At 52.7% G+C, this 22,707-nt stretch overlaps 1 protein-coding gene across 2 annotated transcripts in view; it reads left to right on the top strand.

Annotated features, from left to right (window-relative positions):
• The window catches only part of TSPAN14 (tetraspanin 14), a 55,615-nt gene extending 33,994 nt beyond the window's left edge, over positions 1 to 21,621 (top strand). The window contains exons 3-10 of one of the 2 annotated variants that reach the window (XM_060034687.1): positions 9,431 to 9,481; positions 11,199 to 11,345; positions 12,880 to 13,050; positions 15,044 to 15,169; positions 16,472 to 16,516; positions 18,317 to 18,436; positions 18,826 to 18,903; positions 19,536 to 21,621. In XM_060034687.1, the coding sequence (XP_059890670.1) occupies positions 9,431 to 9,481; positions 11,199 to 11,345; positions 12,880 to 13,050; positions 15,044 to 15,169; positions 16,472 to 16,516; positions 18,317 to 18,436; positions 18,826 to 18,903; positions 19,536 to 19,607 (810 nt within the window). In that variant the 3' untranslated portion in view covers positions 19,608 to 21,621. The remainder of the gene's footprint in view (positions 1 to 9,430; positions 9,482 to 11,198; positions 11,346 to 12,879; positions 13,051 to 15,043; positions 15,170 to 16,471; positions 16,517 to 18,316; positions 18,437 to 18,825; positions 18,904 to 19,535) is intronic. The other variant, XM_060034688.1, reaches the window with a different exon arrangement.
• Positions 21,622 to 22,707: the final 1,086 nt, after the last annotated feature.

Genomic DNA, 22,707 nt, shown 5'->3' with positions numbered 1-22,707 from the left:
TAAATCCACTTCTAATATACATACTGATACATACATACATAGAAAGAAGGAAGGGAGGGAGGGAGGGAGGAAGGAAGGAAAGAAAGAAGGAAGGAGGAAGGAAGGAAGGATGAACCTGTACCCATTTCAAGTGTTCAGTGCACTGAGCTGGCAGCTGTATCCTCCCTCCCCTCTCATCATGATCGCCACGATGAAGATGTGAAACGTTTCCATCCCTCTAGAAACTGTCCTTATGCCCTTCTGTAGTCACTCCCTCCCCACCCTTCCTCTGGCAACCACTGATTTGCCTCCTGTCACTTATATAAATTAGATTTCACTCTCCGATCTGACTTCCTTTAGTTTAGGTGATGTTTCTCTGTTGTTTTTCTGCTTTTATTTTATTAATTTCTTTAAAAGTTTTTCAAAAATCATATTTTTATATTTAAAAATTGTGGTAAAACATACATAACAAAACTTAGAATTATAACCATTTTCAAGTGCCCAGTCCAGTGGCATTAAGTGCATTCACGGTGTTGTGCAACCGTCACCACCATCCACCTCCAGTCTGTTGCGCTGATTTCTGCTCTTTTTATTATCTTCTCTCTTCTACTTATCTTGGGATGATTTTGTTCTTTGTCTGGCTTCTTAAGGCAGAAGATTAGGTCATTGCTTTTAGATCTTTCTTCTTTCCTACAGTATAAGTACAGGCATACCTCATTTTATTGTGCTTCCCAGACACTGCATTTTTAGCAAATTGAAGGTTTGTGGCAAGCCTGCATTGAGCAAGTCTATTGACACCATTTTTCCAGCAGCATTGGCTCACTTTGAGTCTCTGTCACATTTTGGCAATCCTTAGACTGTTTGAAGCTTTTTCATTATTATCGTATTTGTTACGGTGATCTGTGATTAGTGACCTTTGATGTTACTGTTGTAAAAAGATCTATGACTCACTGAAGGCTCAGATGATGGTTAGCATTTTTTAGCAGTAAAGTATTTTTAAATTAAGGTCTGTACATTGTTTTCTTAGACATAATGCTGTTGCACACTTAATAGACTACAGCATAGCGTAAGCATAATCTTTCTATGCACTGGGAAGCCAAACAATTAGTGTGACTTGCTTTATTGCGGTGGTCTGGAACCAAACCCGAGTACATCCAAGGTATGCCTATATTTGATGCCCTGCGTTTTCTGCATCCTACACATTTTGATATGTTTTCATTTCATTTGGTTAAATGTCTTGTATATGCGTACTGTTGATATAATGTGTCTTTTCTTTCCCTCTCTGGCTTACTTCAGGATTTTCTCTTTGTCACTGGATTTCAGCAATTTTATCATGATATGTGCTGGTGTGTTTTCTCTGTGCTCTGTTTGAAGTTCATTGCGTTTTATGGATTTGTGGGTTTGTATTTTTCATCAAATATGTGATTACTCCCATCATTATTTCTTCAAACGTACACCCCCCCTCCCTTGGACTCCTTGTTGTCCCACAGGTCACTGAGGTGCTGCTCAGTTGTTGTTTTTTTTAACCCCCTTCTACCATTTAGTTTAGAAAGTTCCTATTGCTTTTTCTTTAAGTTCACTCATCTTCTATAGTGCCTGATTGGCGATTAAACCCATTTAGTGATTCTTCATTTCTAATGTTGTATTTTCTATTTCTAATAGTTCTATTTGGATCTTTTTTTATATTTTCTATTTGTCTCTTCATTATGTTTATTTTCCTTGAAATGTTTGAGCATATTTACAGTATCTGTTTTAAAGTCTTTGCTGATTCTATCTTCTATCTCATTTCTGTGTCTTATAGTTACTGAATTTCTTTCCTTGTTATAGGTCATGTTTTTATTTTCCCTCTTGCCTATCTAGTAACTTTTGATTGGATGCTAGATCTAATTTTTCTGCCGAAGTATTCTTCCTGTCTTGGTCAGCTTGGGCTGCCATAACAACACATCACAGGCTCTTTGGTTTAAACAAGAGAAATTTATTTTCTCCCATTTCTGGAGGCTGGAAGTTTGAAATCAGTTTGCCAGCATGGTCAGGTTCTGGTGTGGGCTCTCTTCCTGGCCTGCACATGGCTGCCTTCCTGCTGTTTTCTCATGTGGCAGAGAGAGAGAACGCAAGCTCTGGTCTTTCTTCCTCTAATCATGGAGGCTCTACCCTCATGACCTCATGTAACCCTACTTACCTCCCCACCTCCAAATACCATCACACTGGAGGTTAGGGCTTCAAGATATGAATTTTGGAGGGACATCTTTTGAGTCTGACATCTTTTGTTAAATCTTGTATGTGAGATTCATTCGTGCTGTGGTACGTAATTGTAGATCGTTGATTCTCATTGTTGTGGACTATCCCATTGTGGGAATATATCATTTGGGTTATTTGCAGTTTTAGGCTATTAAGACCTGTTGAAGTAATATAAAAACCTACCAGGGTTGGGGACCCGGATTATAGGGGTGTCCTGGGGTTCGTGTGGCTGAGCTGAAGGAAATCCTGTCTAGGTCCAGATGGTTTCAGTGTGATAGTTTAGTGCAGGACTTGGCAGACTACGGCTCGCAGGCCAAACCTGGCTGTCTGCCTGTTTTTGCACGTACAGCTTTACTGGAACACACTCCTGTCCGTTCGCTTACGTACTATCTGTGGCTGCTTTCCTGCTATAACAGCAGAGTGGAGTAGTTGAAACAGAGACCTTCTGGCAGGCAAAGCTGAAAACACTATCTGGCTTACAGAACTGTCAACCCCTAGCTTAGTATCTTGTTCTCTACTCACTGTTAATCACTGAACTGTGCCAGCGATGGCAGGGGCTGGGGTGGGGTGAGGCTGGGGTGGGGGTTCCTTCTCTCCATTGCCTGGGGCGCTGCCTGTAACCTCCCTTGGAGAACTCTGCCTCCCTGCCTTCCTTTCGTTCAAAGGCTGATACAGTCAGATTCCTGGGCAGAGTGTGGTGGGCGTCAGCTCCCTGTTATCAGGGAGCACGGAGATTATGTGGACGCTGCCCCAGAGCCCTGTGGGTAGTCCTCCCCACCTCCTCCTCGGGCCCCTCGCAGGAGTTCACTGGCTCTGTGGGAAGGGCACATGTGCTTCTGGTTTTCAGAACCACCCTTCCGGCAGGAGGAAGAGCTGGTGTGTGATAGCTGTGTGACCCTGAGCAAGGCACCATCCTGCCCTGGGCCCATTTCCCTCCGGGAAAAGAAGCTGGGCTTTAGCGTCCCTTCCAGCTCCCAGAACTTCCAAACTCCCACAAAGAACTGGCTTGGTTTAAGCTTTTTTTTCATGTGGGACTGTTTTGAAAGAGGCGATCCTTTTATGCTCTGTTTAGGGTCCAGAGTGATCGCAGTCTGGAGGGGCAAGGCCTCCTGATCCCGACAGATGGCCTGGGACTCCCCCTCAGTGCACTGGCTCTCAGGGCCAGGTTGGGTCTAGGGTCTGTGCCCTCTGGTGTCCTTTCAAGTGACCACGAGCATCTCTGGTGTTCCCTGGACTCCCCAGACCTGGACTCCGGATTTCCAGTTCTGGAGAGTGAGTGCCAAGGACTGTTGGGTTTCCACCTGGCATGATTTATGGTGGCAGAGCTTAGGCAGTGGGAGGTGCAGAGGCCCTTGGAGATCATTGGTCTCTACCTATTCAGTTTTGCAGGTTGGCAAACTGAAGTCCAAGAGAGAGGGATGGCTTGCTCAGAGCCACAGGGTGAGTTAGGAACAGAACTGAGACAGTTCTATCTTCTTCCACTCCCTGCCCTGTTTTCTTTCCATCATCCTTTCCCCACCTCACTTGAAAAGCCTCCAGAAGGCATCTGTTTCCTTAAACTCTGCTTTACTCTTGTCTCCAGAAGCCCAATGAAACAGATGCCTCTGGAAAGGAGGACCTTGTCTCAGGACAAAGCTGCAAGTCGTTGGGGGATGGTGCGCAGAGTGCTTTCAATCCAGCAAATGCTTGTGGCGTCTTGAGGGTCCCCGCGGCCGCTGTTCTGCCTCCATGTCAGGGCAGGGCTCGCTCAGTGCTCCTGGGTAAGCACATCACTCGGGATACTTCTTTGAATTCTTACAACCCTCCTATGACCCAGGAAGGGTCATCCCCATCTTGCAAAGAAAAACAGGCTCAGAGAAATTTCTGGACTCGCACAAGTCCTGTCATTTGTTGCAGGGTGGAGCCGGAACCAGGACTGGCTGACCCATGCTATTTTTTCAGCGCTGCCCTGGACTCCCTTGGGTCTCGGTGCTTACTCTTGGGTTTCCTTCTTGTTTTTTTCTGAGGCTCCCTCTGGTGGCCCAGGGGCAGGGGTTCTGTGAATGTCACCCTTCCTCAGCCAGGGGAGTCTGCAAGAATCAGGGGCCGGCAGGGCACGCCTGAAAGAGTTTCGCGGCTGCTGGCGGTTTGTCTCGAGCTTGTGGAGGAAAGTCCTCTGGAGCCCGCAAGAATTGCCTAAGTGCGTTCGCGCACTGAAGTGAAATCTTACAGGAGACCAAGCCCACTACATCGTGGGTGATGAGGGGCTGCTTTTGACCTCCTTGGCGTTGGAATCCTCCTCCAGTCCAGCAGGGCCTGGCTACATGTCTACACTTCCGCTGTGTCTGGGACCTGCTGGGTAAAGGCTTGCCCACTTGGTGAGTGGACTCCGTGTGGCTTCCGGAACAAGGCAGGGCTGGACCAGCCCAGAATGCCCCCCAGGAAACCTCTCACCTTCTTTCACAGAGGCCTTTGCCTAAGGTGGAGAGGTCACTACTGAATCTTCACAGTGACCCCCAAAGAGGGCCTGACTGGACACAGAGTGATCCTCCCCACCTGATGATGTGGGACGTTGGCTTTAGGGTTGCACAGCTTAGAAGCCCCTCCTGCGGACTGCCACGCCGCCGGGCACTGTGACTGCCCCGTGTGGTGGAGGGCACAGGCTGGTGCCCGCTCTTCCTGCCTTGGGTGGCTGCCCTGAGGGCAATGAGATGACATGATGTCAGGACAGAGACACGCAGGTTTGTTTCTTGACTTTGCCACCAGCTAGCTGTCTGACTTTGGGCAAATAACCAAATCGTTTTACATCGGAACTTTCCCATTTGAAAAATGGGGGTAATAGTACCAGTGTTATGGGGTGTGGAGGGCCTCTTTAGGTGTATTGTGTTTAATGCAGCACCTGGCACCCAGGAAGGGGTGGTGCCCTGGTGACCACCGCAGGGTATGCACCTGATGGTCCAAGGCTGGCCTCCCTTTGGGCTTGGTGGGAATTGGGCTCCATTCTTTGGTAAGGAATTTAATCAGGTCATAGAAGAGAGACAAAGGAGGTTACTCTGAGGCTGGAAGGCACCTTAACTGTCACTCCCAGATGGTTGGCAGCCAGGAGGACAGCCCAGCTCCATAGACCATCTGTCCCAGGGAGGTCCAGGGAAGGGTCTCCATGGGGAGCCAGGCAAAGCTGGCCAGAGTCCTGGATCATTCAGGGGGCTGTCGTGAGCTCCCAGACAGGTCACTTCCCCAGTTTGGTTCTCCCTCAGTCTCCTTGTCTCTAAAACAACTGTTGGTCCCTGAAGGTCCTGCCTTGGACCACTGTTCACTGAACCCATGATCTGACATGGGTCCCTGCCCCCCCAGTTCCTGTCTTTCTGGTGCAAAGTTAACTTTAGTTCTTCCTGTAAAACAGAATGGAAAAAAACACAAGCTCTCATTCTTAGAGCCCCGTTGTTGTGAGAGAAGGAGAACTGGGTTGCGGTGGTAGGGAGCTGGTGTCTCAAGCTGACTGTATTTGGCGAAGGGTTTCCGAGGGGCAGACCTTCCTCACTGTCCCTCCTGGCACCGGGTGGTGGGTGGGTTGTCATGGAAAGTGGTTAGCAACCCTGAACAGAATAGAAAACACCGCTGCCCTCAGAGGGCTTAAGTGGGGGGGAGGCACAGTAGACAGACAGACAGCTCATGTGGTCTAGGATATGTGCCATGAAGAAGATCTAGCAGGGAAGGAGATCAGGAGTGATGGATGGGGAGCGTCCACATAGCATGGCAAAGGGAGATGTGTTTGAGGAGGAGAAATTTGAAGAGACCTGAATGGAATGAGGGAGGAAGCCAGGAAGGGATATGGAGGAGGAACATTCTAGGCTGAGGGATCTAGTCAAGGCTCTGAGGCAGGGATGAGTTTGGTGAGTTCAAGAAACAGTAACAATACCAGGGTGGCCCAGAGAAGGGGATTGGGACCGGGGAGCCGGGTCGGAGATGGTGTTGGAGACGCACGCCACAGCATGGCTGCCCATGTTCTCGTGGTCTACGGCAAGGAGTTTGAATTTTATTCTAAGTGTGAAAGGAAGTCATCGGAGCATTTTGAGGAGGGGAGTGATCTAGACATATTTTTAAAGGATTGTTCTAGTTGCTTGGGGACCTGTGGGGAGACGGTGGGGAGGCCCCTGCAGGGATGAAGCATGGACAGGTGGGAGCAGAGAGGGTATGCTATGTATTTTGAAGGTAGGACTAACAGAGGGGTCCTGATAGGTTGAATGTGGAGTTGGAGGGAGAGAGCTGTCAAGCCTGAGGTCTAGGTTTTCTGTCTTAAATGAGTAGATGGTCAGTGGTGCCATTTGGTGAGAAGGGGAGAGGTGGGGAGGAGCTGCTCCGGGGTTGGGAGACCACAGCTCCATTTGGGGGCACGTGAAGATTGAAATGTTACTAGTCATATTCATTGGACAAGTCAAGTAGGCATTGGGGTGTTTGACTCGGGAGCAGCTATGGCTGGAGGTTAGGATTTGTGAGTCAGCCGTGTTAGTTATGAGATCATCTAGAGGGATCAGGGGAGGGCAGGGGTCCAGGACTGAGCAGTGAGGTTCTCCAGCATTTAGAGGGCTCTGAAAGACGAGGACAAACCCACAAAGGAGACCGAGAAGAAACAACAGGGAGGGTGGAAGACAATTGTGTATGTACACTTGGTGTCCCAAAGCTGAGTGCCTCAGTGACAGAGAGAATGACCAGCTGTGTTGGGTGAGATCAGGTAAACTGAGGCAAAAGACGTGACCCCCCCGCTTGGCAAGAGGGAAGTGAGTCATTGGAGACCTTGAGGAATGGTGGGGAGAGAGGCCTACGGGGATTCGGCAGGTGGCGACTGGTCACCTTCAGGCTTGCTTACCGTGCAGTGTCAGACACTCGGGAAGGGAAGGGAACTGGTCGTGTACCCCATCAAGGCAAACGAAGCCCTCTTCATCAACTCATTAATCCAATGGGAGGATGGAAAAGTGGGAAATCAGCACAATGTGGTGGAAAGGACCACGTGTCGGCTCCGGAGAGCCTAAGTTCTGGCAGCAGAGGGGTCTTTGCCCGCGTGGCGCAGTGCTGTCTCCAGTGCTTGAGATGGTGCCTGGCACTTACTCAATGCCTGTTGAATGAATGAGTGAGTGAGTAAATGAATGAACTAAACAGAGACTTGGGATCTGGGCCTTCTCACTTACTGCTTGGGATTGTTACTGAACTGAACTTGGGTTCGCTCACCCGACTTGCAGCAAAGCCAGTCCTTTTGCTACCAGGTTGTGGTGAAGGGAAGTACAAGGTTTATCGCAGAGTGCCCAGCAAGGAGAACGGGCAGCTCGTGCTCAAAAGACCCAAACTCCCCGATGGCTTTCAGTCAAGGGTTTTTAAAGGAAATGTTAGGGGTGAGAGTCACAGGGTATATGATTAACTTGTGGACTTCCTTCTGCTTGGTTAGTGGTGATGTAACAGGGAGATGGTTGGGGAATCTGAATCATCTGCCTTCCGGTTCCAGTCAGTCTGGGATCCACATACCTCTTCAGGTCAGCGGGTAATCACCATCCTCTACAGGGTTGGGGGGGGGTGGTCTTAGTTTCTGCAGAACAGCTCAAAGATAGTGTCATATTGTTATCTAAATCCCTTCTGGAGGAACCAGGAGTCCTGTGACTCTGTTGTTCTAATCAGTAGCTGCTTGAGTCTGCTCTTTGGAATGGGGGGAGAAGGGGAGGGGAGACCAACAAGAAGCAGCTGGCACAGAGGGGCTCATTGTACCCAAGAAGGCCCCGCAGGGTCCTGCTCGGTTTCAGTCACCCCTTTTCTTTGATATTCCTCAATCTTGAGGGAAACAGGGGCGGGACGAGAAAGGGAATAAAGTTGTGGATAGAGAGATTAATCATCAACTTGTCAGGGAACTCTGTTTCAGAGGAACTCGGTTTCAGAGGGACTCGGTTTCAGAGGGACTCGGTTTCAGAGTTTTGGTCCTGGCCCTCTCAGCTCTCATGCTGCTTTGTTAGGTGGGGGAATCAGGTCTTGGCAGGACTCCATCACTTGGGGTCCACAGACTGCTGTGGGAACCCGCAGTAAGGAGTCTGAGAACCCTCTGAAATTCCCTCCAAAACATTGGGCATGTGCACATTTTCTGAAAGTGGCCTGTGACCCAGAGGAGGTTGGGAACTCCGGGGCTTTCTCTGAAGGCCCTTCTTCCGAGTGCAGCCTGCTCGGGCTTGCAGTGAAGTAGACAGGAGTATCCTAAAGCTGGAGAATACACTTGGGAAAGTTGCAGCCACAGAGAACCTTGCCCTGTTGTTTACCGAGAGGTCCTGATAAACGGCAGCAAAATGCCAGCAGAGTATAAAGCAGTTAAGCAGAAAGATGCGGGGCTGCTTAATTTGTAGAGGCCACGTGGTGTCTGTTTTCTATGAAACAATCCTCTGGGGTGTAGGAATCTGTGGAGTGTATTTGGGGGTCCCTTTTTGTCATGGTGCACGTGAGGCACCTTAGCCCCGGTGGGTTCCTGTGTGTAGGAGGTCAGGTTTGGGGGGCACTGCTTTTCTGGGGTGAGCACTTGGCCTGGTGCAGGCTTCTTTTAATTCGGTAACATAACCAGGCATTTCCTGAGCGCAGGCATGCCCTGCAGTGCCGAGTGTAGGCACCACAGTGAGGAGCCTGAGCCTTGCCAGCAGATGGCCTGGGCGGCTGCTTGTCTGTGCTTGGAGTCTGTCTCCGGGGCTGGAGGCCCGAGGCGGGCGGCACAGGGGGTGCTCTGTCCTAGGCAGGGCTTCGCCTGCACTGGGAGCCCATGAAGGCTCCTGGGGCAGCCATCATGAGGGGTGATGTCTTCTTACACACCAGAGAGTGCATTGAAATGAGTAGGGGGCTTGTGGAATGGGGAAGAAATGGGGCGTGGCCTGACGTCTCTAACTCCATAGTCTCTCCTGGACAGAGTCTGCTCCGAGATCTTTGTCTCTGCTCTCCAGAGCATGGGGACCTCTGGGGTTGAAGGAATTGGTCCCAATGGTCTGGGAAGATAGGTGTGGGTTATCTGAAGAGCCTCACCGTCCTGTTGTGCTGGTGTAGAGTCCCTGTCATCTGCAGGGGCCAAGGGGGCCGCCTTGCCCTGGTTCTGCCCAGCCTGGACACGAGCCAGGAACACGCCCTGACTAGCAGTGTGGTCCCTCCTATGAGAAGCATGTTCGTGGAGCTGGTTTCTGACCTACCTTTCTCTCTCTCTCTTCCCGCTGTGCCTGCTCAGTTGGCTGGAGTTGTCTTCCTGGGTGTCGGACTATGGGCGTGGAGCGAAAAGGTAGGTGTGACTGTCACTAGGACCCTGAGCATCAGTCCGCCAGGTTTGTTTGTCCCTTCCTCCAAACTCCTCCCTGACGAGGTTCGTAGTCATTAATCTTTACAGAGCCGGCTCTTGGAAGTTACTGAACTTATGATGAAAACTCCTGGGGTCCTGCTGCTGGCCCTGTTTCCCCGTGGTAGGGTCGCTGCTAGAGGTCAAGGTTGGGCTGGTTGGGATTTTGAGCCCTGTGAGTGTGGGGAGCCCTCTCTCCTGTTCCCAGAAGCCCTGAGTCACCCTGGGGCATGTCTACAGCTGTGTCCAGGGCAGGCCTGGGGCTACCTTCTGGAATGGGTCCTGTCTGTGCCTCTGGGAGCCAGCAGGACCCTGAACACAGTTGTGTTGATTCCTGAAGCTCTTGTTCTCGTCCACGGGAAGGACCCCTGAGTCAGGGAGCAGGGCTCTGGGACGTGCCCCCTGGGCGCCCTGTAGGCACCTTTGAATCTCCTTGCCCAGCCTGTAGAGGAGAGAGGAGGAGAGAAGACCAGGCTCTTACTGTCCGGAAGGACAAGGAGCAGTTGGAACTCCAAGGATGGGACTAGACTGGGTGTGGGCAGGGTGGAGCTTTGGTGCCACATTTTGCTCTGCAGGTAGGTGGGCGCTGGGGAAGCAGAGAGACCAGGCTGGAAACAGTGGGAGCTAAAGCTTCCTCTCGAGTCTCAGGCCCAGGGCCCTCTGTTCCTTCAGTGGAATCTCTTTCTGCTTTCAGGAGGAGGAGACAGGAGCGCTTAGGTCTGTGGGCTTTCTTGCCATGGCCTTAGGAACTGGATAAGGTCTGCCTTTGGGTTTGGGCCCCTTTAAGAGCTTGTAGTGCAATGTCACTTTGCCCTAGTGACCAAGAAGCTGGTGCAAACCATGACTCGTAGTGCCACCGTGTGACCGCCTCCGGAACAGCAGCATCTCAGCCAACGGAGCCCTGAGCCTAGGCCGGGCTACCCTGGCTCCCTGATTCTAGCTGGGTGCCTGGTCCGGCTGCTCTTTTCTCCATCCTCCTTTGAATCCTGTAGAACTGCTCTGTCCATTTCAGTTGCCATTAGCCAGATATGACTAATTATATCTAAATTAATTAAAATGAAATACAAATTAAAATTCAGTTCTTTAGTTCCACCAGGCCACATTTCAAGTGCTCAGTAGCACATGTGACCAGTGGCTACCATTGTGAACAGTGCAGATATAGAACATCTACATCATCACAGAAAGTTAGTGGATGGCGCTGCCTTCGCCTGTCCTTGGCGGGTGTGCTGTTCACAAGCGTGTTCATGTTGAAGCTGTTTTCATCTCAGGATAGTGGGGTGCTCCATGAATTGAGTGCCACGTCAACCACCAGATGGCCAGAGGCCAGGGCCCTGGGGTGCCCTTGACCACGGACCAGAGGGCCCCTCAGGGCCTCTTCCACCCCAGGCCTGGCGTCAGTACCCTGCAGGCTACAAAAGAAGTGTGGGGTCTGCCTGGGAGGCGGTCACAGCCTAGATGGAGACCAGGAACGGGAGAGTGGCAGGGGGCTGACGTAGGCAAAGATCTACTGGGCAGAGGGGCCGTGCCATGCCGTGGCTTTTAATGACAAGACTGAGCCTTGGAAGGCGGGTCCCTGTCCTCATTTAGGTCCAGACACAGCCCCCCAGGGCACCCTCGACTCTCTTTGAAGCTGATGTTACCCTGCTTTCTCTGCCTCTTTCAGGGGGTGCTGTCCGACCTCACCAAAGTGACCCGGATGCATGGCATTGACCCTGTGGTTCTGGTGCTGATGGTGGGCGTGGTGATGTTCACGCTGGGTTTCGCTGGCTGTGTGGGGGCCCTGCGGGAGAACATCTGCCTGCTCAACTTTGTGAGTGGCCCTAGACACGTGGGTGGGAGGAGATGGGGAGGTAGGGGTGTGGGCTCTGCCGGGCAGGCCTAGCCCTTATCTGGGGGGTGGGTAGCAGCTCTTATGAGCCTCCCCCAGGATCTGGCAGTGCGGGGAGGAGGCAGCCCTTGGTGCCCTGCTGCCTAACGAAAGGTAAGATTTCAGGGAACAGTCAGATGAACCAGATCCTCATCTCTGGAGAGGCTGGGCCCCTGTGGATTTTATCTCCTAGTGGGCAGAGTCGGCTGCTCCCTGGCCTGCTCTCCTCCCCTTCCCTTGCCTTTCATCTCCCTTAAGAAGTTCCAGTTGTTTGTTTGCTACTCACCTTTGCCCTTCCTGGCTAAGATCAAAAGATGTCAGTAATGTTAGGAAATCTTTTCCCTCCTCCAGGGTGTGTGAAACTGTTGGCTGTGCAATGCAGAATCCTTAATTTCCTGGCAGAACTTCGAGTTACTAAGAGTTTAGTTTTATACTTAGGTACACATTCATTTTGAAATGCATTCAGCTAAAATTAAATAGCACCTGGTGGGGAAAACACATAATTGTGTTTTGCACTATAGTTTTTGTTGGATTTATTAGATCAAGCCTTTTTTTCTGGGCTTCATTTAGAAAGCAAAACACGTGGGCTTTTTCTCATTGTTTTTTCTCTTAAAGATTATGTTTGGTTACCTTGCTTCTCTATGAATGGAGATTTCATTCTGGAGGGCCTTATGTGTGTATATGTTTGTACATGTGCCTGTCTTATTTTGAGATATTGTTGGTTGTTGCATAGCTGCTTAGTGTGCTGTATGGCCAGTGATAACGGCTGTGATAACTTGAGCTCTACAGGCTGGAGCCCCACCTTGATGGGAGGGGGTGTGTACCTGTGACTGCAGTGGCCTTTACAGAATTCCACCACTATTGTGGCCAGGGACAGCTCTGCTTCTGCAGAGGTTTTTATGCAGTTGACTGTCATATACACACATACAGAGTAGGTACTGATAACGTTAGCAACTCCAGAGTTGTAAAGAGCCCTGCCAGGGAACTCAGATGTCCTGTATCTAAAGTATGTAACCCGAGTGAACCTCAGCTTCCTTATCCCTAAAGTAGGAGTAACAAGTTTCTAGCAACTGGGATGGTTGTATGTGCGAGGAGAGTGGTCAGATAGCGTGTCTGGAGCACAGTCTCTGCCCTGAAGGAGCTGATACCTGGTGGGGTAGGATAGCCATTCATTCCCGTGATGGAGTTTCCTTGGAGTGGGGGCTACTTCATAGGAGGTGGTTGGTACATTGTCTTGGAGCTTTCTCATACTTTCACTCATCTGACTCTTACCAACAATGCAGCAGTGTGAGTAGGGATGAGTTGCCCAGAGTACCCAGCTAATAACGTGGGATTCCCCAGACTCCAACGTGGGTCTCTTGGGTGCCGAGCTCGTGCTGTTCGCAGCAGGCAGAGGTTCTCGGTCGGACAAGGATGCGCGTCTGGCTGGGAGGCCAGAGGTGTAGTGACTTCTGCTCCCGTGCTTGTCCCCCTGCAGTTCTGCAGTGCCATTGTGCTCATCTTTTTCCTGGAGCTGGCCGTGGCCGTGCTGGCCTTCCTGTTCCAGGACTGGGTGAGGGACCGGTTCCGGGAGTTCTTCGAGAGCAACATCAGATCCTACCGGGATGACATTGACCTGCAGAACCTCATCGACTCCCTTCAGAAAGCTGTAAGCACCACCTTCTCCCTGATAGAGCTTGGCTTTTCTGGCTTCAGTCTGTGTGCATGGCTCGGGGGCCAGGCTGGTGGGGAACACTGGGCCTTCCCTTCTCAGCTCTGCCCACAGCCGGGAGGCCAGGGGAGGTGCTCCCCCCCGACTCTGGTCAGGTTAGCTTTGTCTGCTTGTGGTTGCTGGCGGGCCAGGCTTGCTCTCAGGGCGCCCTCCCCCATTTGCTTTGGGCAGGCAGTCCAGCTGCACCCACGGCCACCCTACCCTCTACCCGCGCAGGGCCCGGGTCTCTCCAGCCCTGGCCACGCGGGCGGCTGTAGTCTCCTAGGTGCTGTGTGTGCTGAGGGGTAGAGCTGGGCGCGTGACTCCCCGACTGAGGCTATTCTTGTCCCCTTCCTCCTCGGGACCTTTTCCCCTTCCTGTTTGGGAGGGCAGAGCTGCCTGGAGGAAGGTTCTTCAGATGGAGAGGAATGTGACCTCCCTGGACTCTGTTCCTGGGGGTTTGTCTAAGCAGTCCCAGGCCGTGGCCTTTTCTCTGTCAGGCCTTCCTCCCCCTTGTGTGTGGCTGTACCTGGAGGCTGGGACCACTGCTGTCCCCCATCCCTGCCACCCCTCCCACCCCCCCCGGCCCCAGGAGAAACCAGCTCCCCACCATGCCAGCCTGTGCAAGGCTGTTGTTTGATCTGTGCTCTGCCAGAAAACCTAGCTTCCTCAGGAACTTTCTATATGGAACCCTTTTGTTCTGAGGAGAAAATAGAAGAGCATTAAAAATAACTATGAGTTGTTCTCCTTATTAACCAGAACTTGTTTACCCCTTATTTCATGTATTGTAGGATCCCTCAAAACCCATTTATGTGATCAGAGATCCTTCCTGTGTCGTTAGATCCTTCCTCTGTTGTTAGATCTCTTCCGTGTTCGTCTGCGAAAGTCCCCATCCCACCCTCTGCTGACATCACTGCCTCCTGTGCCTTTTCCTTTTCTGTTCAAGGCTGCCATTCTCTCTTCACTTCCACATAACCTTGGGCTTGCTGGTGTCAAGGATGCCAAGGCGGTTCCTCTCTGCACTGGCCTCAACGACATTGTAGTTTTCTCCACTGCCTTCCTCTCCTTTTAAAAAATACCTTTCCTTAGAGATTCAGTAAATGATGGAGCTTCCTCATGGTAGAATATCAGGTAGTCGTTAGAGCACCTGGAACCACGGAGGACAGGGCAGGGGAGGCGGGATTTTTACCTTAGGACCGAAAGTGAAGCCAAAATCCTGGTTGTGGGCCTGTGATTACGGCCATAACCGTGAGAGCTGTAAGGGCAAGTGTGAAAACGACATCTGCTCTCGGATTGGGATGCCACTGACGTCACAGTGCCGCTTTCACTGTGTTTGGTTTTACGATTTTTTAGACAAATGGGGTTTTTCTTTGCTGCTTCACCAGATAGTGGGGGGTTCTGGGAAGGGAGGGTGGAGACCCCGGGTCAGGGGCAGAGCTTTGCTTGCGTTACCTTTCACCCCAGCCATAACTCTCCTTGGGAGTAGACTTCAGCAGCTGTTTCCTGTAAAGAGGCACGAAAGGTGACTGGGGTCAGCTTGGACCTTTCCTGGGGAGGAAAGCACACTGCCCACAAAGAGGTGTTCTCTCGGCGGGCAGTAGAGGACCACATCAGAAGGAGAGCGAGAAGCCCGCTCTCCCGGGTTGAGGGTCAGTTGGAGAGGAAGGGGAAGTTCCAGGGTGAGGAGGGAGTAGAGCTGACTCCAAGGGCACTGCCGAGTCGGCCTGGTGTGTTGGGCCCAGACAGGACCTGGACACAGTTTCCTTCTTAAGGGTCCACTTGGGTCACCTCGCTCACATCTCAGTGATGGGAGGTCCGTGGGGCGGGCTTCGATTTCTCTGTGTGATACACAGAGGTGCACTGAACCCCGTGTCCCTAAGACAGACACTCTACGTGGGGCAACGACAGCCCTGGCTCAGAGCCCCGACCGTTCTCGGCTTTATGATTGCAGAACCAGTGCTGTGGGGCATATGGCCCTGAAGACTGGGACCTCAACGTCTACTTCAACTGCAGTGGCGCCAGCTACAGCCGCGAGAAGTGTGGGGTGCCCTTCTCCTGCTGTGTCCCCGACCCCGCGGTGAGTCTTCCCAAGCATGGACGGTCCCTCTGGAGCGGAGCAGTTCCTGCCTCCCTGAGGACTCTGGCTTCTTCTCTTCTGCGGATGGATTGAGTGCCCAGCTCCCCATCCACTCGCCTCAGGGCTCTTGCAGCTCTGAAATCCTATACCTATAAATTCCATAAATGTTTTTGCATGGCCCACCCTGGCTCTGGTGTGCTGGGTGAAGCAGGCAAAAAACAGTGGTCCCCCTCCCGTGAGGGGCTCTCACTCAGGGCCGCCTGGACAAGATGCTGTGAATATAATGAGGCCTGGTCTCCTTTCTCTGGAGAAAACAAACACTCAGTCCTCCGAAGCCCTGGGCGGTGGCATACATCGCCATCCGGGGGTGGTGCAGAATTCTTTCACTGTTCTTTCTTCTTCACCTGTCTTCATCCCCAGGCCACAGACCACATCCTTGGGTTCCAGAAACTGAGCTCTTTGGTGCTCCCCGCCCCATTTTTTTGGCCACGCTGCACGGCTTATGGGATCTTAGTTCCCTGACCAGGGATTGAACCTGGCGCCACAACAGTGAAAGCGCCGAGTCCTAACCAATGGACTGTCAGGGAATTCCCTTGGGTGTCCTTGAAGGAGCACTGAATGTTTGCCCAAACCTAGCCTGAGCAGAAGGGAGCCCCTACGGCCGTCAGTACCATCACACTGCCTGGTGCTGGGCCACGGGGCTCTAGGCGCGTTCCCCAGCCCGGGAGGGGTTCAGGTCTGCAGAGGCTGCACAGCGGTGTCTGACCTCTCCACCGTGACTGTGAAATCTTTAGCAAGTGTAGCTTTTCCCTTCTAGCTCAGAGATTGGCAGACTACAACCCCTGCACCAGATCTGGCCTGCTGTCTGTTTTTGGATGACTTGTGAGCCATGAATGGTTTCAGCCGTTTTAAGTGGTTGAAAATAAATCAAAAGAAGGATAATATTTTGTGCCACGTGAAAATCATGAAATTCAAACTTCAGTGTCCATAAATAAAGTTTTATTGAAATACAGCCATACCTGTTCATTTACATATTGTCAATGGCCGCCTTCATGCTACAACAGCAGAGTTGAATAGTAGCTACGTAGGTGGGTTTGAAATATTTACTATCTTGCCCTTCACACAAAAAATGTGCCAACCTTTGTCCTAGCATGGAAGGTTAGTTGGCAGCATGATGGAAAGGCATGAGCTGTAATGGAATTGGTGCAGGTGTTTGCTGGTGTTTGGTTGTGACTTTTCTAGAGCTTTCTACCACCGGCTTCTGGAGCACAAAAATGACTAATCTTTCTGCTTTTCCTACAGCAAAAAGTTGTGAACACACAGTGTGGCTATGATGTCAGGACTCAGGTGAGAGCTCCAATGCATATGACTTTGAATTCTTCAGGTTTATTCTCTAGGGTCCACCTTCCCGATTTAGCACAAGTGCAAACTGGTGTGGGAAAGCCAGGGGAGACTAAGCTCAGAGAGGCCACCGAAGCTGGGAACCAGGCAAGCGGGAGCACACGGCCACACACACGCCTTCCCTGAGCCGCTGGCAAGACGAGATTCATGGGAACAGTAATGGGTGTGATTTCAAGCTCTGTGAACCACAGTCACAAAATCTAGCAGTTGCTACGTTAGTGGAAAGAAGATGGATGAAAGTTTGGGGGAACAAAGGCGACATGTTTAAGAGACCCTTGGGGTCCCAGGAGGTGTCTGTTATGTAGGGGTTCAGGGTAGAGTTGCAGGAGGCACATGGCTTGGTCCAGCCGCCATTATGGAGGCCATGCTGACAGGAAGGGAGATAGGCTCAGGGCAGGAGAAGGGCTCAGCCCTCTAAGGGCTTCCTCAGGCCGTACGGAGTGTGCGCTTGCACGTGAAGAGGCGAGGACCCACCCCAGTCCTTGCTCTGGTGGCCTCTGGTGATGTGAATGACAGCTGTTCTGAAGGAGAGGGATCTCGGGGAAACTGCAGGCACCCTGCTGTTGGCCGTGGACACTAGGGATGTGACCCTCCAGGCTGGGAAACCTCAACTCCCTCTGCAGTGAGCTCCGCTTCATAGCAGTGGGCCTATGTCAGCATCAGCTTCTTCAGTGACCAATTTCCTCGCCACTTGCATCAGTTGCTAGGGCTGCTGTAAAAAAGTACCCAGGCCCTGCGGCTAAAATAACAGAGATTTAATTTTCTCATAGTTCTGGAGGTTAGAAGTCTGAGGTCAAGGCCTCAGCAGTGTTGGTCCCTTCTGAGGCCCCTCTCCTTGGCTTGGATGGTGCCTCCTCTTCCCTGTGTCCTCACATGGGCTTCCCTCTGTGTCTGTCTGTGTCCTAATCTCTTCTCACGAGGACACCAGTGTTATTGGATTAGGGCCAACTCCAATGACCTCATTGTAATTTATTTACCTCTTTAAACAGCCTCTCTCCAAATACAGTCACATTCTGAGGTCTTGGGGGGTTAAGACTTCAACATAGGAATTTTAGGGGGACATAATTCAGCCCCTAACACTGCTAATGAATGAATGTTCCGTCAGTGTTTCATGGGTGAGGCTGATAGGGGAGGGGGGCCGGGGCTGACTGCTGTGTTCGGGGTGGGTGAGGACACGGTGTCTGCCGAGGCCACATCCCTGTGTGCTGACTGAGCCTCCGCTAGGGTCGACTTCAGCCTGTTCCTGCTGGCTCTGCTTCTTGGAGCCAGGCTCACCTGGGCTCGGGGGCACACTCGGAGAAGCCATTGTCCCTTCCCTCCCCTGACTCAAAAGACGCTGAACCCTCTTTCCCCAGTTTCTCTCTTTAAGGCACATTTTCCTTCCCCAAGCCCTCATCCCCCTCCCCTTTCTCCAGACGTGGGCTGTGGAGGTGTGTTGAACAAGCTGACCTTGAAATGTGTGGAGGCCCTAAGAGAAAGGGGTTAAAGATCACAGCCAGGGAGCCTTTGCTTAGACAGGTTATAAAATGCGAACTGCCCGGGGAGGGGCAGAGACCGAGGCAAATAGACGTGTTTCTCCTGGAGAGTTCTATCTGTCCGTCTGTCCTCGGCACCAGCCTCCCGGATCCCTCATTCCCCCCCACCCCCGCCGAGCTTTGCTCTGCCCCCGGCGGGAGCCCTCTGCGGATCCAGGGTGGGGACGGCCTGCGTGTCTCGGGCTCAGGCCGCTGTCCTGTTTCCCTGCAGCTGAAGAGCAAATGGGACGAGTCCATCTTCACGAAAGGCTGCATCCAGGCGCTGGAGGGGTGGCTCCCACGGAACATCTACATCGTGGCCGGCGTCTTCATCGCCATCTCACTGCTGCAGGTTTGCCCCCGCTGCCCTTCGTGGCTTCCTCTCCCCTTGTGGCCGCACCTGTTCCCTTGAGCCAGATTTTACACTGGGAAAGATGCCGGTGGCCGAGGGCGCGTGAGGCCCAGGGTGAGTAGGCTGCTGAGTGTCTCCCGGGAGAAGAACTGGTGGGAGAAAGTCAAGAATTCAGTGAATCAGAAAAACCAGGAGTTTTTCCAGGGTTGCCCAGGGCTGGGAGGAGAAGCCGGCAGCCCCCCAGGCAGCCTCGGAGACAGCGGAGGCTGCTGCTCTGTGGAAAACCCACCATTTAGAAAATGTTCGGCTCTGACCTTGCCTTGAAGAGGGTGACTGGGGTGGACGCGGGGTCTCCAGCCATCCACGCACCTTTTTCCTCCTTCACTCAGTGGTTGACTGATCTCAAAGGAAGGCCGAGAGACAGAAGCATCTGGAAAAAGAAAGAAAAAAATTTACTTGCAAAGCAGGCAAGGATCTCTTACTTCAGAAGGCCTGGCCCATCAGCTACCAGCCACAAGAGGGATTGAAAGTGGGGGGTGAGGGGAGCAGAATTCCTCAGGTCACCAAGTTCACATTAGTCTGTTTCTGGTAGGAAAAGATCAGCCTTCCCACGTGATTATCCTGGTCACTGAGGTCAGGGTGTAGCTTCAGACACCAGCATGGCCCAAATCGGGGACAGTCTTGTTTTTATGGTGGAATCCAGGTTTGCAGGAAACATTCGAGATTTGGTATTTGGGGAATCAGAACCAGTCAGGGTGACCCTGTCATTTTCCGTTTCACCCCGGGTACAAAGCGAGTCGTGGCCTGTGATATGGGATGTGCGTGGTCATGTTGCAGGCAGGGCAGAACGTCCGTTTTGCTTCTGTGGTGCCTGCTGTTTGCCCCTTCAAGGCTTTAGGGAAGATCCCACTGTTTTTCACGCAGCAAAGCAGAGCCCGGGCTCATTTGTTTTAACTGTGGGTTGGTCTCGTTTGGCCACGTACCCAGTTGCAGCCTCTGCGGGTGGGCGTGGAGGTGATGGGAAGTGCGGGGTGCCCTGCCCCACCTCCCCCTCGGCCCCGATGCTGACGGCCGCTGCCTCTGCCGGCTTTGTTGTCAGATATTTGGCATTTTCCTGGCGAGGACCCTGATCTCGGACATTGAGGCAGTGAAGGCAGGCCACCACTTCTGAGGAGCCACAGGTGGGCGAGCAGAGCTGAGCCACGCCGTGGAGGCCGAAGCCCTTCACCGCCATCAACTTCACGTCCAGAGGGAGAGAAACGGACGCACCCAGCCCGAGCCAGCACCCCGCCTTCAGCATCCGCGTGACATGATCTCTGTTTCTGCTTGCTGGTGCTGGAGACCCAGGGGCCCCCTCGCACCTGCACAGACTTGTGACCAGCAGCCCCGCTGGGGTCTGCCTGGAATCAGAGGGTATGTCTTTAAGTGGGGGAGGTGACTCTGAGGGACAGATGGCTCTGGTGGCTGCACCCTGGCCTCCTCACCGCTCATGTCATTGGTGCTGGCCTAGGGGGCAGCCACACCTTCTGTGGCCCTCTGAGTGCCAGGGGGGCCCGCAGTGTCTGCACAGGTCAGGGTGTTGGCAGGATCCTCGGCCATGTCAAGTGAAGTAAGCCTGAGCCAGTGCGGGGGCTGGTGCCACGGGAGTGCCTCGTCCGTCGTCCCCCGGCGCCCAGGGCGGGAACTGTCTCCAGCCTCAACAGCATTATGCCCTGAGGGCACGAGGGGGCAGTGGGCATGGCTCTCCTGCGGAGTCAGCTCTCCTTTTCCTGAAGTGTGTAAATAGTTTATTTATAGGGCAAGAATGTTCTCACACCACATCTTCATTTCCTCTGGCATTCTCCTCTCAACAGCCTTACGCGGCGTCTGGGACTGACGCCGTCCCTTTCAGTTCCCTTGAGTGTCCCACGAACCAGCTCCAGCAGCTTCTCCATATCACCCCTAGTAACCCAGCTGCACATACATGCTCCCCCTTCGTCTGTGCACCCCCCACATGCATACCCCCACTCCCCTCCCAACTTGGCCTCACTGTCTTCTGGTCTTGGTGCTACTGAAACTGTTACCCGGAACTTGAATCGTGATCCTGACCCTCCCCCACTGCAAGGCCGGGGAGCCCCAGCCAGAGATGGCCAGCTGGACCCCTTTGGCCAGGGCTCCTCTCCAGGCCACATGCTGAGGGCCGGCTGGCCGGCCTGGCATTCGCCTCTCCCTGGAAAGAGAAGCCCCGTAGCCAGGCCCCTGGGCCGAGCCACGGACCCCAGCCTGCAGCTGCGTAGAGGCTCAGACGTTTCGTTGCTCACTTTCATGGTGACCTTCCAACCCCTGACGGGGATATCTGTGGTCACCGTGTCCACCTTTCCTGTCAGGGCTGCTGGGGGCTTGCTGTTGGAAATGAAGTCTGTCTTATGTACTGAATCACCCCCCAGGCGGAGCTGGGGCGTTCGTGCATCTTTGGCTGGTCTACACCCTAACGCCTCTCTGGCTCTCGTACCCGTTCTGTCCTCGTCGTTCAGGGATGGAGTGCCACCTTCACATACTTGCCGAAGTGTACATGCTAACGTGGTATATACTGGTGGGTGTTTGTTGACGATGTTGGTTTTGTTTTGTTTTTTTACAATTTTCTCTGTAGACTAGGGGAAGAATGCTTGTGTTTTTAGGAAGTGTGATGCTTTTCTTTGACTGCCAAACTCTTTTATGGAATATATCTTTATATTAATGCTGTTGTTGTGATTGTTTTTGTTTTGGGTCATATCAAGATGGCATTAAGCATCTCAGTGGTGAACTCGGCTGCCGAGGGAAACGGTGGGATCGGGTGTGGGTAGGCATGACGGGAAGGTAGGTGGTTGGCACAATCTGAAATAAATTTCATCGGGTGATTTTTTTTTTAGATTCTGTGTGCCACTTTCAGTGATTCTTTGTGTGGAGGTTACACCTGGAACAAGCTGGCTTGTGGCTTAGTTATGCCCAGCTGGAAGCATAAGGTAGAACTTTGACTCCACAGGCCCGGAGGAAATGTTATTTTAGGTTATAACTGTACAGCCCCAGGCAGTAAGGTCCAGGCAAAAGAGCTTGGGGACACTGGGTTGGAATCTGGGCACTGCCACTGCATGAGCTGTGTGTTTTAGACCTGCTGGCCCATCTGTGGAGGAGGTTAGTGGCAGTGCCAGGTACCTCTGACCCAGGCTGCCCTGGGGGAGTCGGTGGCCCCAGGCCCTCACCGCTGGTGTGTGGGCACCAACAGCTCCTGCTGTCCCATCTATTCACGTGGACCTGGTGGCTGGACCCCTTGCAAGTGTCTTCACAGGTCACAGCCCAGTTCAGGGTGAAGTCTAGCTGTGACTTTTTCAGAGTTTGGGTTTGTTTTCCAATTAGTTTACGAACTTGCTGGCCACTTTCAGCCATCTCATCTGACTCTGAGTTGGATGAGAATAGAAAAGAAGTGCAGGATAAGGGATGCTCACGTGGCATCTCCAGCACACTGGGCTCCCTCCGTGGAGCCGCAGTGCAGCCCTCCCAGTCGCTCCCTGCCCAGCCTACCCTGAGTCTCCAGCCACTCCCTGTCCTCTCAGACTGGGATAGAGGCCAACCTGTGCCTCTGCACTTCCCCTCCTGGCCCCCCATACACTCTCGCTTTGAAGTTTCAGGGTCTTTGCTCATCCTTCCTGTGACCCTCCTGCCCACCTCCTCCTGGGGCTTCTGCACTGTTATCTTTCCCACCTGCTGTCCTCGCCCCATCCCACGTATCCCCATCCCAGAAAGCTTGCCTTGGCCCTCTTGCCCTCTTACCGGCCCACGCCCCACCACTGCTTTCCTTCCCAGGCGGCTGCTCGTCCGGGCTCTGTCCCCCTCCCACCACCACCCAGTACTCTCCTCACTTGACTGAAAGCCACACACCCCAGTCACCGGCCTCCATGCCTCTCTTGGCCTCTGCAGCACCTGGCACTCTGGACCACCCCATCCTCAAAGTCCTCTGCTGCCGCCAGGGCTCTCAGGTCTCTCCGGCCCATCCTTGTCCCACCTTCAGCTGTACCTGCCAGGGCTCACCTATCTCCTGGGGCTCCCGTGCCCCCAAGGCAGGGCTGTGAGCCGGGCAGGAAAGCCATCTGTGCTGGTGCACGAGACTGTGCTGGTCTTCTCCACATGAATAACAATAAAAATTAATGGATCCAGAACTTCCTGGAACCTAGGAAGTACACAGAGTACCTAACACTTAAAAACTGATTGTCTGGCTTCCCTGGTGGCGCAGTGGTTGAGAGTCCGCCTGCCGATGC

This window comes from Delphinus delphis, chromosome 16, assembly GCF_949987515.2.
Source record: "Delphinus delphis chromosome 16, mDelDel1.2, whole genome shotgun sequence".
In the NCBI taxonomy this organism is placed as follows: domain Eukaryota; kingdom Metazoa; phylum Chordata; class Mammalia; order Artiodactyla; family Delphinidae; genus Delphinus; species Delphinus delphis.
This window is presented reverse-complemented; position numbering and strand designations above follow the sequence as displayed.